This window comes from Condylostylus longicornis, unplaced genomic scaffold (genome assembly GCF_029603195.1).
Source record: "Condylostylus longicornis isolate FDR11 unplaced genomic scaffold, ASM2960319v2 ptg000010l, whole genome shotgun sequence".
Taxonomy (NCBI): Eukaryota; Metazoa; Arthropoda; class Insecta; order Diptera; family Dolichopodidae; genus Condylostylus; species Condylostylus longicornis.
Window position 1 is genome coordinate 10,113,721 of NW_026577979.1, and position 15,113 is coordinate 10,128,833.

General features: G+C 24.4%; 1 protein-coding gene across 1 annotated transcript in view; it reads right to left on the bottom strand.

Annotated features, from left to right (window-relative positions):
* Nucleotides 1-15,113, bottom strand: part of LOC129618980 (homeobox protein B-H1-like) — a 115,349-nt gene that overhangs the window by 33,649 nt on the left and 66,587 nt on the right. Inside the window, exon 2 of the mRNA XM_055534024.1 lies at nt 782-1,013. Within this exon, the coding sequence (XP_055389999.1) occupies nt 782-1,013 (232 nt within the window). The remainder of the gene's footprint in view (nt 1-781; nt 1,014-15,113) is intronic.

A 15,113-nucleotide genomic window follows, 5' to 3' on the forward strand; every position in this document is an offset into this window, starting at 1 on the left:
ATTAATTTAATTAATTTCCAATGATAGCGTTCTGAATAACATGAAATAAGAAAGAAAAAAAAAAATTTAACAAATCCCTTTAAAAATTTAATGAACCGTTTCATTTTTGATACGGTCATTTGGACAACTTTCAAGCCGGTGAATTACTTCGAACAAATTTTTTTAAAAGAAATTTTAAACGGCGGATTGAATTACGTGACAAAGCGAATAAAACCAATAAAATAAAACTATCCACACACACTTTTTTATTTAATGTTCTCTTAATGCATTTAAACATGTCTTCTAACGTCGTCCAACTACAAAAATAATTTTTTGTTTTTGATCAAATGGTTTAAATGAAATCGATTTCCCACGCCATTTTTTATTTATTTTTTTAAGTATTTTTTGTTTTTCCTTTTTTGGTTTTATTGATCAACGAAATGGGTTGCCAAGATGTTCTTACTTTTAATTGTTGTTTAAGTATTATTGATTATGTTATTTTTTATGAAGAGGCAGAGCATTATAAATATAAATTAGATATTAAAGTCTCATTAAGAGTATTACAATTTTATTATTAAAAATAGTAATGGCGATTTTATATTGGATTTCTGGATAATACTAAAATATTTGTTTAAAATTTGAAATTTTACCAAAATTATTGTAGATATATAAATAATCTTATTCTTTATCTATTTAAAAAATCGCAAACTAAGAATGCAAGATTCCATAATATTGTGTACAACGGGATGGTGATTCTTAATTAGGAGAAGGTTAAAATTAATAACATTTAAATTGAACTTACCTTCGATTTTGATACCATGTCTTAACTTGTGTATCACTTAATCCTAATTTATTTGCTAATTCCATACGATCTTGAACACTTAAATATTTTTGCCTCTCAAATGATTTTTCTAAAGTTTGTAATTGATGATCAGTAAATGCTGTTCTAGCTTTACGTTGTTTTTTACTTAAACCTGATGTACCACTTAAACCCATACCACTTTTAATACTATTACCATCTTCATCTTTGGCACCTGTAAAAACAAAAACATAGTTTATTTTTTAAATATAAATAAATTAAAATTTTCGTGAATATAAAAAAATTTTTAAAAATATAAGAGAAGTATAAAAATTGCATATATAAAGGGGCATGAGTGAATCAAAGTATAACGCGTAAATTTAATGAACAAGAGTTTTTACATATAAACATGCTATATGAAAACCCTTTTTCCAAAAACAATTCCTTTCCATAGCGAAAAGTGTTGCCGTGTTAAAATTTTAAACCTTTAATTTATACAAAATTTCAAACATTGTACAGTAAAAATCTTGAGTGACCAGTGTCTTTAGTTCTGTAAAAATTATGTTAATCTTAATTCTCTTGCTAATGTGACAACTTAAAATATGTTAATGTCTAATACAAACACAGCTCCTCCGAAACTGAAGTACTACAAGGTCAAATTCATTTATGGTACTTTTCAGTGCAAGGACAGAGCATTTGCGAAAAAAAATCCAGATCTCATATTTTAAATTTTCAAAAGATTCCTTCAAAAACTCGAAATCGTTTACACTATAATGCTGATGTTTCTTTTTAAATTATTCACAATTCATTCGTTAAAATCTACTCTTTAATATTTCAATTTTATTCAAAGAAAAATATCTACTGCATTTACACACTCATCAACACTACATTTATTTACACATACATACATATAAAATGTAATAATGTAATAAAGATTTAGTATTTTACTGCGCTACATTTTTTCTATAATTAATTTGTACATTCACTATAAAAAAAAATTAAAAAATTAAATAGCATTTAAACAATAAAATTATTGTTAACAAACTTACGGTATAATTAACGTCATATTGTAACAATTTGAGTTGCATGAACTTCATAAACATTTCAAGTTTTCAAATGCAAAATGGAACATTTAAATTAAAAATATAAGAAAGTAGGTATAAAAAGAAAAAAGATTTATAATATTGTAACGATAAATTCTAATGACCAGTAACATTTCTCTATATAATTCTCTATGAAATTTATAACTCAAAAATAAATTTCAAATAAATAGAGAAAAGAAAAGAAAAAAAAAATATATTTTTCTACATAATTTCTTATCACATATGTAATCTCAATATAAAAGTGTTTCTCAATCGGTAACGTTACATAACATGTAGTGTAATAAAACTCTAGTGTATATTTAGTTTGATCTAATATGATCAATCAACCCCTTGTTTACCACCTTTTATAATTGCTTACCATCAATGAACACCTCGAAACTCGCGTAATATTGCAAGAAAAGACATCATATCTAATCAAGGAAGTTCACAAAGGCAAAATAAACCTTCGAAAAATTCGTAAAATAGTTAAGGTCTTTCTATAATTTGTAATTGAAGTTTAGAAAAATTACAGAACTTGCGATAGTATTTTCCCTAAAAATTAAATGATTCATAATATTGACAATGAAATAACCTTAATTTCTACTTATCTTCTATTTTAAGTTGAGCAAACCATTTTATGTATCGGCAAACGCAAGCATTTTCATTAAATGACTGGCACTCAAATGGCATTTAATAACAAATTAAAATTAATGATATTGTATTGAATCTAGTTCGTCTGATAAAAATTTCAAGCGACCAAGCTTCATTGTCAATTAAAATCACATTCACAAAAATCAGTTCGCTTTAAAATTAATTAATTAAGAATGCTTTCATGGGATGACTGACTAATTAGAAATCCAGTTTTATCGGAGAATTTAAAAATTGCTTTCTTGAAGTCTAATATATGATGTAAATACAATACCTTTTTAGCCCAATATAATTTGTATGTAAATTGCATTTATTTCAGTAAACAACAAAATCACTTGGAAATAAAAGAAAAATTTAAGAGGCACTTGCTAAGATTTAATATAATTAATCTAATTATAAATTACATTTCTAAAGAATTTATTAAATAAAAAAATGTGCATAATATCATATTTGCATTTAAATTAAAAAAAAAAAATAAAACAAAAACGAAAAATTATTTCTTTACAGCAAATTTATTCGAAAATTCATTTAGAAAATTGTACAAAACAAGAAAATTTTAAAATATCACTTCCTATACAACATTTGTAAATATATTTGTAATACAAAATGTATGTATGAATTCTTGTAACCAATTTATATTTTTAAAATAGAAAATATAAAATTAAAATCAAAATATCAATTCAAATCCAATTCTTTTTTTTATTTAACAAAAACTTAACGCATAAATTATTACGCCCGCAGCGGTCAAAGCATGATTTCAATTCCCTAATTAAGAAAAACGTTTTTGTTATAAAACTTTAACAATTCCATGCTATTAAAAAAAAATCTAACAAAATAAAAAATTATGTATGTTTAGTAATTTTACTACATAATTTTATAAAGAACAACACGCAATGAAAATCTCAAAAGCAAAATGAACAACAAAAAAAAAGTGTAAAGAAAAAATGAAAATTAAAAAAAAAATCAACGTGCGAAAAGCACGCGATTGTCAGTGTTTTGTATACGACGTTGATATTTTTATTTTGTGTTGTTGCGTTACGTTATTGCATCTAGAGTTGAGTAGAAATATAAGCACAATTGCAATTCTAAACTCCTTTAATCTTAATTTACATATAGACGTACTACTAGAAAATTTGATTTTAAAACAAAATTTCTAAATAAATTAAACAAGAATTTTTTTTTTTTGTGAATTTTCTTTTCACAATTTTCCCCCCTTTTTTCCTATAATTTTTCACAATCTTTACTCTACCATCTATTGTATTTTATTTTATTGTAAATGTTCAAATATTAATTTGAATAATATAGTAACTTAAAAAACTAATTTAACTTAAAAAATTAATTATATATTTGCAAATATTTTAATAACTGCATAAAATTTACTCTATTATTAACAATAAGATTAAGAAAAATTAAAAAAAAAAATCTGCATTTCATGATTCTAAGTAATATTTGCCGTAATTTTTTATTATAAATATTTTCTTTAATTAACTAAAGAGTTAAATGGACTATAAAAAAAATTTAAGAAAAAAAAAAACATATTCACACATTAAGGCAATGTAACATTAAACTGCTCATTATACAATTAATTGAACCGTTCCTAATTATAAAATTCTATATAATATTAAGCCTTTGCATAATAAAATCATTAAACGAAAGATTGGTCATTAATTGTTAGAATTTAATAACTAAATTTAGTTATTAATTGTTCAAAATAAAGAGTTTATTAAATTAAATTTAAGAATTTTAAATTTATTTTGCATATTTGTCCAAAATTTTCTAATTTAAAATCTTACTCTTTCTCAAAAAACTAATAAACAGATTAATGGCATATATATCTATCAACCCCCCAAGCTAAAATTATTTCCCGAAATTTTGAGTCCGAACAAAATACAAATACAATTCTTAATGTTTTATGTTTTCGAAGTATGTCGATTGAAATAATTTTTTAATTTTTTTTGAGAAATTTTTGAGTTTTCTTCTTGATTCTCTTTTTATTTAGTATAGTTTTACAAGCCATCTAGATTATAATTATATTTTTGCTTTTTCTTCAATTTATTTTTAAATTCTATTTTTTATTCAAAAATTTTAATCTGTAATTAAGTGTACCCGTCCAAAGACAAGAAAGATTGTTCATCAATTTTCTTAACACAAATAAATTCCAACATCCCTTCCATTTAAACTCCATATAAATTTGGAGTTTATTTTTCATTTGCTCTTTGAGCTTGATGGCCTGATAGATATGGCATTAAAACAGATCATCGTAAAAACACACTCATCAAAAACGTGTTTAGTTAAATTTTCGAAAATTAAAATTTGATTTAAAATTAAGGGCTACCAATTTCGATCTTTGCTATTTTTAGCTGTAACCAATCTTCATTTAATTATAATTTTTAAAACAATTTTATATAAAAAAAAAAAGTTTTTTTATTTTTCTTCTTCACTCCTAGGAGCATAGAACTAGTGCATGATATCATAGATAGTCAATGCCGCCCTACTTTCATTACGTCATAGAGATTTAACTAAGTAGCTGACCATAGTTGCCATAGTTTTTTTTCTTTATATTAAATATTTGAGGTTATTATTATTTTTATTGTTTATTCTTCTTAGTTTTTTTTTAATATCGAATATTATGAATATAAAAAATTGCTTGTATACTATATTTATAAGTATTATTGAATATAATTTTTATAGCGACCTGGCCACTGCACCAATGGTCAGATCATATAAAAAAACAAGACTGATCAAATTGCTGTTTAGCATAAATTTGCATATTAAAAAGTAGTTGCAAAAATTCAAATAATAGAATACTTAATTAGGATTCTGTTAAATTTTTAAAGTGATAGTTGAACCAAGAAATTGAGAAATAAAATTCTGGTACAATTAAAGCACTTTTATTCTTGGCTAAAATATTAATATCGAGTACGTCAACTTCTATATATGATGCAATATTCATAAACTCTGTTCAATGTGCACATACACTCGTAAATTGCGTTTAATTGAATAAATCGAAAGTCACACATATCATATCTAACATGTCTTGTACGATTTTTCAGAAAGGTCTAAGTGAAAATTCAAAGCAATTTACTTCGCTAGTTATCAAACCACTAATGTGTTTCTAATTTGTTTTATTTGTAAAGTAAAATTGTTTATAAACTCATACAATTTTTTTTCGACTTAAAAATATCATAGTGAGACAATCAATAATAACTTTTCACAAAACATAATAATGCTAGTACGTTTATCTTTCCAATGATGCCAAATTTCGAGGCGTCTATTGTAAACAAATTATTTTCTTATGTTTGAATAAAAAAAAAACAGTTAACAAAAAAAAAAACTAATTATTATAATACCGTTAAATATTTTATTCGCTAACATAAGCTTGTTACATTAATCTAAATTACCAGCACCTAAACATTCATTGACTCTGTTTGTTACCTTAATACAAACGTACCAATACCAAACAAATCCAACGAAATCAAATGATTAACGCGATTCATTTTAAAATTTCAACACAGTATTAATTATAAAGTGTGGGTGTTTATTGTATTTTCATATAATTATTATCGTAAGTTTGTTTGTGTAGATGTGCATAAAATTTGTAAAAAAAAAATAACATTTTTTCACATTTTTTCCGCAATTTTACTAGTTATAAACGTTTTACTTTTATTTTTTTCTATCTATACTTTGTTTTCTATTTTAACAATTTTTTTTAATAATTATAAAAAAAAAAACAATAAATAGAAGTATGACTTTTTGTTATGGGAAATTTTCTTAATAATTTTAATTATACTTTACATTAAATTTTACAGTTGTTCATTTATAAATTCAACCAATACACCCACAAGTATACAATCCCAATAAAATATTTGAATAGAATAATTTTCACGTATAACTTTACATTTAAGTGTATAAGTGTGCACTTATGCACACACTCTTTAAATACTATTTTATTTGCCATTGTTTTAAATTATATGAATAAGGTTGGTGTATAGTTTACCTTTTTTAATCATATCTATGAACTAAATTTCATGTGATAATGATTAAAGTATAGAAAAAAAAATTTAAAATGTGTAAAACAAAAATAATTAATTTAACATGCGATTCGATTATAATCGCTCGAACTTAAGGCATAGGCAAAAAAAATGGTTAAAAACTGTTCCATTCATAAAATTAAATAAAACATAGCCATATAGAGAAAAAAATACAGAAAGAAAAATAATTAAAATAATTATTTTACAGGTATTTGGGCCTGGATGACACACTGAATAGAATTTACATACACACAAAGGTAATTAATGCTACAGTCAACAATTGTAGATTTATTTTTAGCAAATTCATCTTTATCTCGTTGCTCTTTATTTGTGTAATATTCTTCTCTCTTCTAGTTTCTTGGTAGTATCTCTCTGTTTGTTTGTCATATTTTCAGAAAAATACATTGTGTATAATTTTCATTCCGTAAGTTCTCTATCTGTCTGTCTGTTTGCAATATTTTTATAACGTTTAAAATACAAAAAATAAATTCTGTAAACATGCTTAAATTTACGTGAAAATATTGTTTCTCTATCAAACCCAAAAAAGTCGAGAATAATTTATTCCTTCTGTCTACAAAAATGTCAGTCTCTTGAATTAGTCTTTTAAAAATTACTATTTCGCTAACATTTATAGTAATTTTTTTTCTTGCACGAAAACGGAAATCAGTCTAAAACTTTAAAATTTTCAATAAAAAATGAATATGGAAGAAAATTTTTTTACACCAACAAATAAAATACGCCTCAAACTATGTATTTTACCATTTCTTCATTAATTCTTGCTTTTTAGCACTTTCAAATGATCTATATACTTTCATAGGTATATAGATCTTTACTTGAAACTTAATTCCGTGTAAAAAAATTTTTACCTAAACCTCCCCTACCACCTCAATCTAGTACTGGCCCCTCAAAGTCCTAAAAATTCCACTTTTTGACTTTTAAATGGAGCGATACTAATAGAATTTTTCAAATTTTGCAAACGCAGAAAAAAGTCGCTGGTTTCTGCTACCGCGGCATATCATAGTTAAACTTTAAAAGAATAAAACGGTTGTTAAAATTTATCGTTTTTTAAAATCCGTTTTTTCCAAATTTTTGGTATAGTTTTTCTTCTAGACCTCAGGTTGCACGAATCTGAAATTATAGGAGTTCTTAGACACTTAGAAATAATTCATTTCCTTGGAAGAAAACTTTTTCCACACCTCACAAGTTATCGGCTCTGGGAATTTTAGAATCTTAGAAATATTTCCGAAACTGCAAGTTTTTCAAAATTTCTATAAATGCCATTAAAAATATAATTATTTTTCTTAACTCACGCAACTAACCGTTAAATCCGAGCATTATGTTAAAGCCTCTTTAAATTCATTTTTGGTTTCACTTCAAAGAATGCATACAATGATCATCCCAAAAGTATGCAATTTTTCAAATATATTCGAGTATAAATGAAATAAATTTTAATAATCTAATACCTAGCCAAATTGTTTTTAAAAGCAGCATTTTCATTTGTTAAAAGGAAAGGTGCGACATTACAAATCATTGTTTTGAGCCAACTTCTTTATTATTGGAGCCTACAATGAATTTCAACCTTCAAAAAACAATGAAGTTTTTAAACTAAAATTCCTGTCCAATTCTAATATTTTCTCAATAATATTGTTATATAATTTGACTGTTTAATATAGATTGCACTTTGATATTATAAACTAATTATTTGGCGACAAAAATTTGTTAAAATTTTAATGCAATAAACAATAGACTTTGGCCTTTAATAGAATTCAATCGAAAAAACGACAATTTACAAAATTCTGTTAAAAATTTCAACTTTGTACACTTTTCAAACTAACACAATTTTTTTTAAATTAAAATAATTAAAAAATTATTAAAAAATCAAAAGTGGGAGTTTTCAAAATCAAGATAATAACCATAAAATTAATACATGTGTTCCAGGTTGTTAAAATATTTTTATGTACATTGAGAATATATGCGCAAAATGTTGGTATGTTTTCCTAAATATATTATTAAATCATTATAATTTATTTTCATGCTCAAAAATTACAATTTTTTTCTGTTTCACTTTTAAAAAAACATGTAAAAAGTATATGAAAAAAAAAACCATAATAGCAAATTGGAAAATGTCTGTTATTACCGGAAAACTTCAATTGCAAATTTACTAATTGTTTTATGTAATCGTTGATTTTATTGAACAAAACTGAAAAAAAATTCGCTTGGTTACGAGCACAATGAGTGCATGCATCCAAAAACAAAACCAAAAATCAAAAAAAAAAATTAAATTTTAAACAAAAATAGTGCAAGTAGGTTTTATGATTATTGCACACTATTCTATAATGCACTTTGTTGTTGCTTTGCACTGGCATGTAAGCAAAATAAAAGTTGTATATGAAAAATTTGCAAAAACAAATGAAAAAATTTTGTAAATAATTTAACATAGTTTTTTTTTTTTTTAATTTTACAAGTTTTGCTTTTAAAAATTATTCATACGTAAAAATATAGAAAAGAGTTTTATTGGTGCAATAGGTAAAAAATTTTAAAACCATGTAATTTTTTACCAACAACTAGTTACCACACATAGTTCATCATTTTTAATATAGTTATAGTGTAAGAAAATGAAACTATGTGTTTTAATTGCATAAGTGTAATAGAATGCCAAATTGGAATTTTTCAAAAAATCAATTTTGACAACTTAATGTGCACAACAAACGCACGCAAAATAATGTGTGAAGCTTAATCCAAATATAGTGTTAAAAAATAAGAATAATTATATTTTTGCAAAAATCGTGCAGTTTTCTAACATTGTGTAGTAGGAGTGTTAATGAGTAACGTGTTAATAAATTCAGCTCATATTAATGTAGATTACACCTGATTAGAAAGTTGAGTAATACATATAATCAAAATTTACAGAACTCTCTTCAAAGATGTTTGTGTTACAAACAATTTCCTTTCTAATTGTAATGATGGAAATTGTATTCAATAAAGTGTTAATTCCAAAAATATCGTACTAAAATAGAATAAATCACTCTTTATTAAAGAATGTATACAATCATGTACGAGGGTACAGACAGAAAATGTAATTTAATCACATATTACGTAAAAAAGCCTACTGCATCTGCAATGCCATCAACAATGTACACTTAGAATGCGTTTACAATAGACCGCATGTGGTCCGTTCTGTTTACAAATTTTCATCAAAAAATGCGTCTTAACTTATAAAATATCGGTATCAATTTCCTATTCCGACAATAGTGAATTATTGAAAAATTATTAGTTTATAATAATATAAAAAGTTTTTCTAAATTACCAAACTCTAATTATTGAAACCAGATTTTCTTTAAATTAATTAAAATATAAAAGAAAGGAATTGCTAAAAAATGAAGGTATTTTTTATTAATTACAAGGTTTCGAATTATTATGCTAATAATTTTGCAATAATTATTTATACAATCGTTTAAATTTTATATCTATAATTACTAGTAATATAAGGCGTAAAAACTTGAAATTTTTCTATTTCTTTGAAAAATCATTCTTAATAAACGAGACCAATTATTAATAAAAATAAATATTTAATTGGTTTCAAGAAGATTTTTCGTATTTAATTATTTAAAATCATTTATAAAGTTTTAATTCATAAAACAATTATTACGAGTCCATTGAATAACAAATTCAAGAAATACAATCCAAATTAGAACAGAAAAAATTTTAATTTGAAAAACATTTCCTTATATTTTATGACCACTTCGATAATTAATGTATAAGAAGCGAAAGCAATTTGAAACTTGAAAAGAAAAACCCTTAAGCGATAAGATTTTCTTTTCTTCTTTCATTTATGTCTTCTTTCAACATTCGTTCTAAATACAATTCATTTCAGAACATCTTCAATATTTACTACTTATATAAAATATTATGATTTTTCAAACATACTTGTTCCATAGCAGATTTCAACCATAATTGGAGAAATTTTACTCCATCAATTTAACTTTGGTCCTTCATCCGTTTATTTTAAAAAGAATTAGATTGATTCCTAATTCTCGTTTTCTCAGAATTTTATTTCAAGCTTCAGAAATTTTAATTTTTGAAATATTTTTTTTTTTAAATCAACCATTCAATTATTGTTTAAACATCTCACTTTTCACGTTAGCGTTGTGTTATCGTCCAACTCGTATGCAATAAAAAAAACATAATACAGGGGAATACTTCCAGTATTCTGAGGAATTAAGAATTTTCAAAGGAAATGTGCTGCTTCATAAACTTTCATTGATTTGACACAATTTTATTTTATAAATTCTATGTATTTTTTTTCCTATAGTAGGGCAGGTGTTTACCCTTAAGCATTATCCAATTAATTCTTGAGATATTTTATATCACTTACTTATATTTGTTGCATACAGGGTGTTTCATATGGTGGTGCGCATTGACACATAGCAGCGTATTTGTTGTAATCAGTTTGGCAGGTAAGGAAAAAAAAATATTTTTTGGCCATAAGTTTAGACAATAATTTTTTTTTATTTTTGACATTACGGCAAGAATTTTTGTATTGTAGGCTTTTTAAGAGACCCACAAAGAACTTCATAGCACTCTTACATTAGATATTCTTACAGTTCAAAAAATGAATTATTGAAAAAAAGTCGTAGTTTTTTTTTTAATAACCCTTTTTTTTTTAGCTTAAATTTAAGCTTTTTAGCTATTAAATAGGGCCACTATCCACAATTTTACAAGATTCACAAAGCTTGACTTCAGAAAGCTGTTATGGTTTCCGAGTAAATTCTTGAAAAATTTGTTTGTAAATATTAGTTGTGATGGAAGCCTATTATGTTATTTTTTTTTCTTATCATCTAAAATCTCGTTCATCTAGAAGTCAGGTATAAGTCAATACGCCACTACACGGAACAACCTGTATATAAATATCTAGTAGCGCTTAATATAATCGAATACCGAATCCATATAGGTGATTTTATAATAGATTTAAATAAAGTACAGAAATAAAATATGAGCTTGTTTGTTTGCGAATTAAGTGTTTTTATATAATAAAGAAGCTTACGAGAATATTTGATTAAATTTTAACTAAATTTTCGAGTGCACATATACACAGTTTCTACTTAATGTTTAATTAATTTTAGAAATCGTAATTTAATTTTATAATAGAGATCGAAAAATAAAAGTTTAATCATTGAAAAGTTATTTACACCTATAATATAATGTAGAGCGGCCGCTTACAACTCAAATGTTTAGTTGCTCGAGCTCAGCTTAGAAGAGAAAACTTTAATGAAACTTATCAGAAAATACGTATTTAGTCATTAGTTCTATCTTGAAATTCCTCAGCCAAAAACTCATAAATTTTATCACAAAACACAATTAATCCCTATTAACTAATACAATTAATCCCTATTTATTTCAACTTCATACTATCAAAGTTGCCAACATTTCAAAATTACTTTAGTATATTTTTTCACTCTTTAAATGCTGCATAGTGCGCGCACATTAAAAAATTTTCTGTCATACATACCATACAATCATGGGTATATGTTGTTAGATTATAAAATAAAATCGAATTTAGATTACAGATGGCGTGGGATGAAATTTCTTGCGTTTCACATGTGTGTTACTTTTTACTTTTTTTTTTTGTTTTTAATGCGGAAATGATTTTCTTTTCATTGTTTTCTAATTAAATCTAGTTAAAAAAAATTATTTTTTTTTTTATTTTTGATTCACGAGTAATAAACGAAATAACCGAAAACAAAATAGATTTTAAAATTTTAACATTTTCGTTTTTTTTTTAGATTTTAATCTAAATAAGTTGATGTTTAATATGAAAGTTCAATCGTATAAAACACACAGCCGCAGCATATGTACAGACAAACATAATGTTTATTTATTATTAAATTAATTATTATTAATTTATTCAAAAAAAAAGACAAAAAAATATGAAAACAAATTTAACAATAAAAAAAAAATTTATTTTTTATTTCATGAAAGGTAAAATTTAACGCAATAATTATGCAATATTTTTTCCCCAAATTATAATGTTTAATTGTTTTGTTATTATGTCAAAATAAGAGATACAATGCATACATGCAAACAAAGAGAAAAGAATTGTGAAAAAGAGAGAGAGAATAATATTAGAGTGATTGAATGAACATTAACTCATTTAATACGAAATCGAATATTCCATATACGTTTATAATACGTCGTAGTTTAGAACTTTTAGGATATAAAGGAGAGTGGATGTTATAATTAATATGAATTCTGTAATATTCTAATCTAAATCCTACAAGATCAAAACTTTTTCCAACTAAAACTTTATGAGAATTCAGTAACATTACATTCAACTTTACTTTAGATTTTATTATTCTTCTTATTCTATTAGAGTTGACAGATAGTTAACAGATCTTAATAGTTTATATCTCACTTTTAACCTTATTGACAAAGAATTTGTGTTTGAGACAAAGAGAGAAACTTTATAGCCACACAATCTCTTCAGGTAATTTGTTTATATCCTATAGTTACCTTGTATAATAAATAAATTTTTTACTCATTTTTTAAATTAATTCACAAAAAAAAATTTACTTCACTTTGTTTTTTCAAATTTATGGATTAAATTTTAATAATAATTACATAAATTTTTTAACAAATTTAAAGAGATGAATTCCCTCTAAAAATTATATTTTTTTTTTTTTTGTAAATCTAAACAATACCATATTGAGGGGCGCATGCATTTCAAAATAAAGTAGAAATAAATTTTGAATTTTGTTTTTTCAAAATTAATTATTCAAATCGAATTTTTATTTTAATATAATTAAATTTTTTATGTACATACCAATAACAACACTATTGGTTTGAATAATGCAAAGAAAATTTTCCAAACCATGACTTAAACCATGCAATTCAGAATCAGTCAATTCAAACATGGCAATAATTGTCTAAAATAGATAATTAAGTACACAAATATAAAAACAAAACTCAAGTATTTGTAGGGTCATGCAGTACTTATTCCGAAATTGTTAAAACATTTTACGATTTTTTTTGTGTATAATAAAAAGTTAATTAATCATAACTTAGAAATTGTTGAAGCTATAATACTGAAATTTTGCATAAATGAAAGAAAATTATGGAACCTACATTATTGAAATTTCACGCAAGCATATATTTTATTCTTTATTCTTATATTTCATAAAACTAGTTGAAATTTCTTAAATTGTGGTGGTAGCTGTCATACAACTTCCAAAGTCATTTGGCCTTTTATTATGGAGACTATTGAAATTATAGTGCTGAAAGTTTGCATAAACGAATGAGAAACTAAGGGTTCTTATGGAACAGCGTGGCAATCAACACATAACACTTAAAATCATTCATTCGTACGGGTATCACAGAGTTGACACGTGAACTTTATCTATTCTCGCATTGTATAAATTGCATCAAAATTATTTTGAAATAAAACTAATTGCTTTTAAGAGTTCTCATAGTTTTGACATTGATTATTCCCTGAAAATCATTGCATTTTGCAAAAAATACAATGATTTGTAAAAAATAAATTTCATACATTCATAAAATTTATTTCGAATTTTAGCAAATAAATAAACAAAATCTCCACAAATTTTTTACCTTCATTTAAAGCGTATTTTTTATTTATTTTCTTTTTTACATGTGTGTTAATTTCTTTACATAAAATGACAATAAATTTCTAATAGGAAAACAAAAAAAACATTTTTTTAGCTAATTTTACTTTCCTTTTATTCTAACTTCCGGAACAAAACCAACAATTAAAATTTTTTTCATGCAACTTTATCTCTTTCAATACACTTAAAATCAGCTAAATGCATTCAAATACACATTTAACTGGACCTTGTTCTATCTTTGAAAAAAACCCGATTAAATGTTAAAATATATTACAAATTAAATGAAAACACAGAAAAAAATTGACTACTTTATAACAATAAGTAGTAGTAACTACAATTTTTTTCAAAAAAAACTTAAACTTCATATCTTTTAGATTTAATCAAGATCAATTTAAATGATTTTCAGTCATTCACTACACCACCTCTACATATACATAAGTACAAACGACAATATACAGCTTACTTTTAATAAATTTAACTTAACCAAATATAACCATTAGTATAATGAAACAAGACACTTGCAACTCAACTCCGAATTCAATTTTAAATTATAAACTAAACTGAAATATAAACGTCCAAAATGAATAGAACAATAAAATTATTATACAAAAAACAAAAGTAAAATTTAAAAAGGGCACACAATAATTCTCACTATGGGGGAAATAATAAAATAAAACCGTTTGCCATTTAAGAAGTCCTTTCTTTGTTCTCTCTTTAATTTCAAATGTAATGAAACAGTTCACCTAAAAGCATTTAACAGCGCAAATTAGGAAAATTTTATTTTTTTATATTTATTCGTACTTATATATAAATTACAAAAATGCATGACATTTTGCTACACATCAACGATTTTTGATACTCAACACTAAACTGTACTCAAAATGCTTTTTAAATTAAATTCTGAATATAACCACACGCACATATAATATGTATACTATAGTAATAAATGTATGCA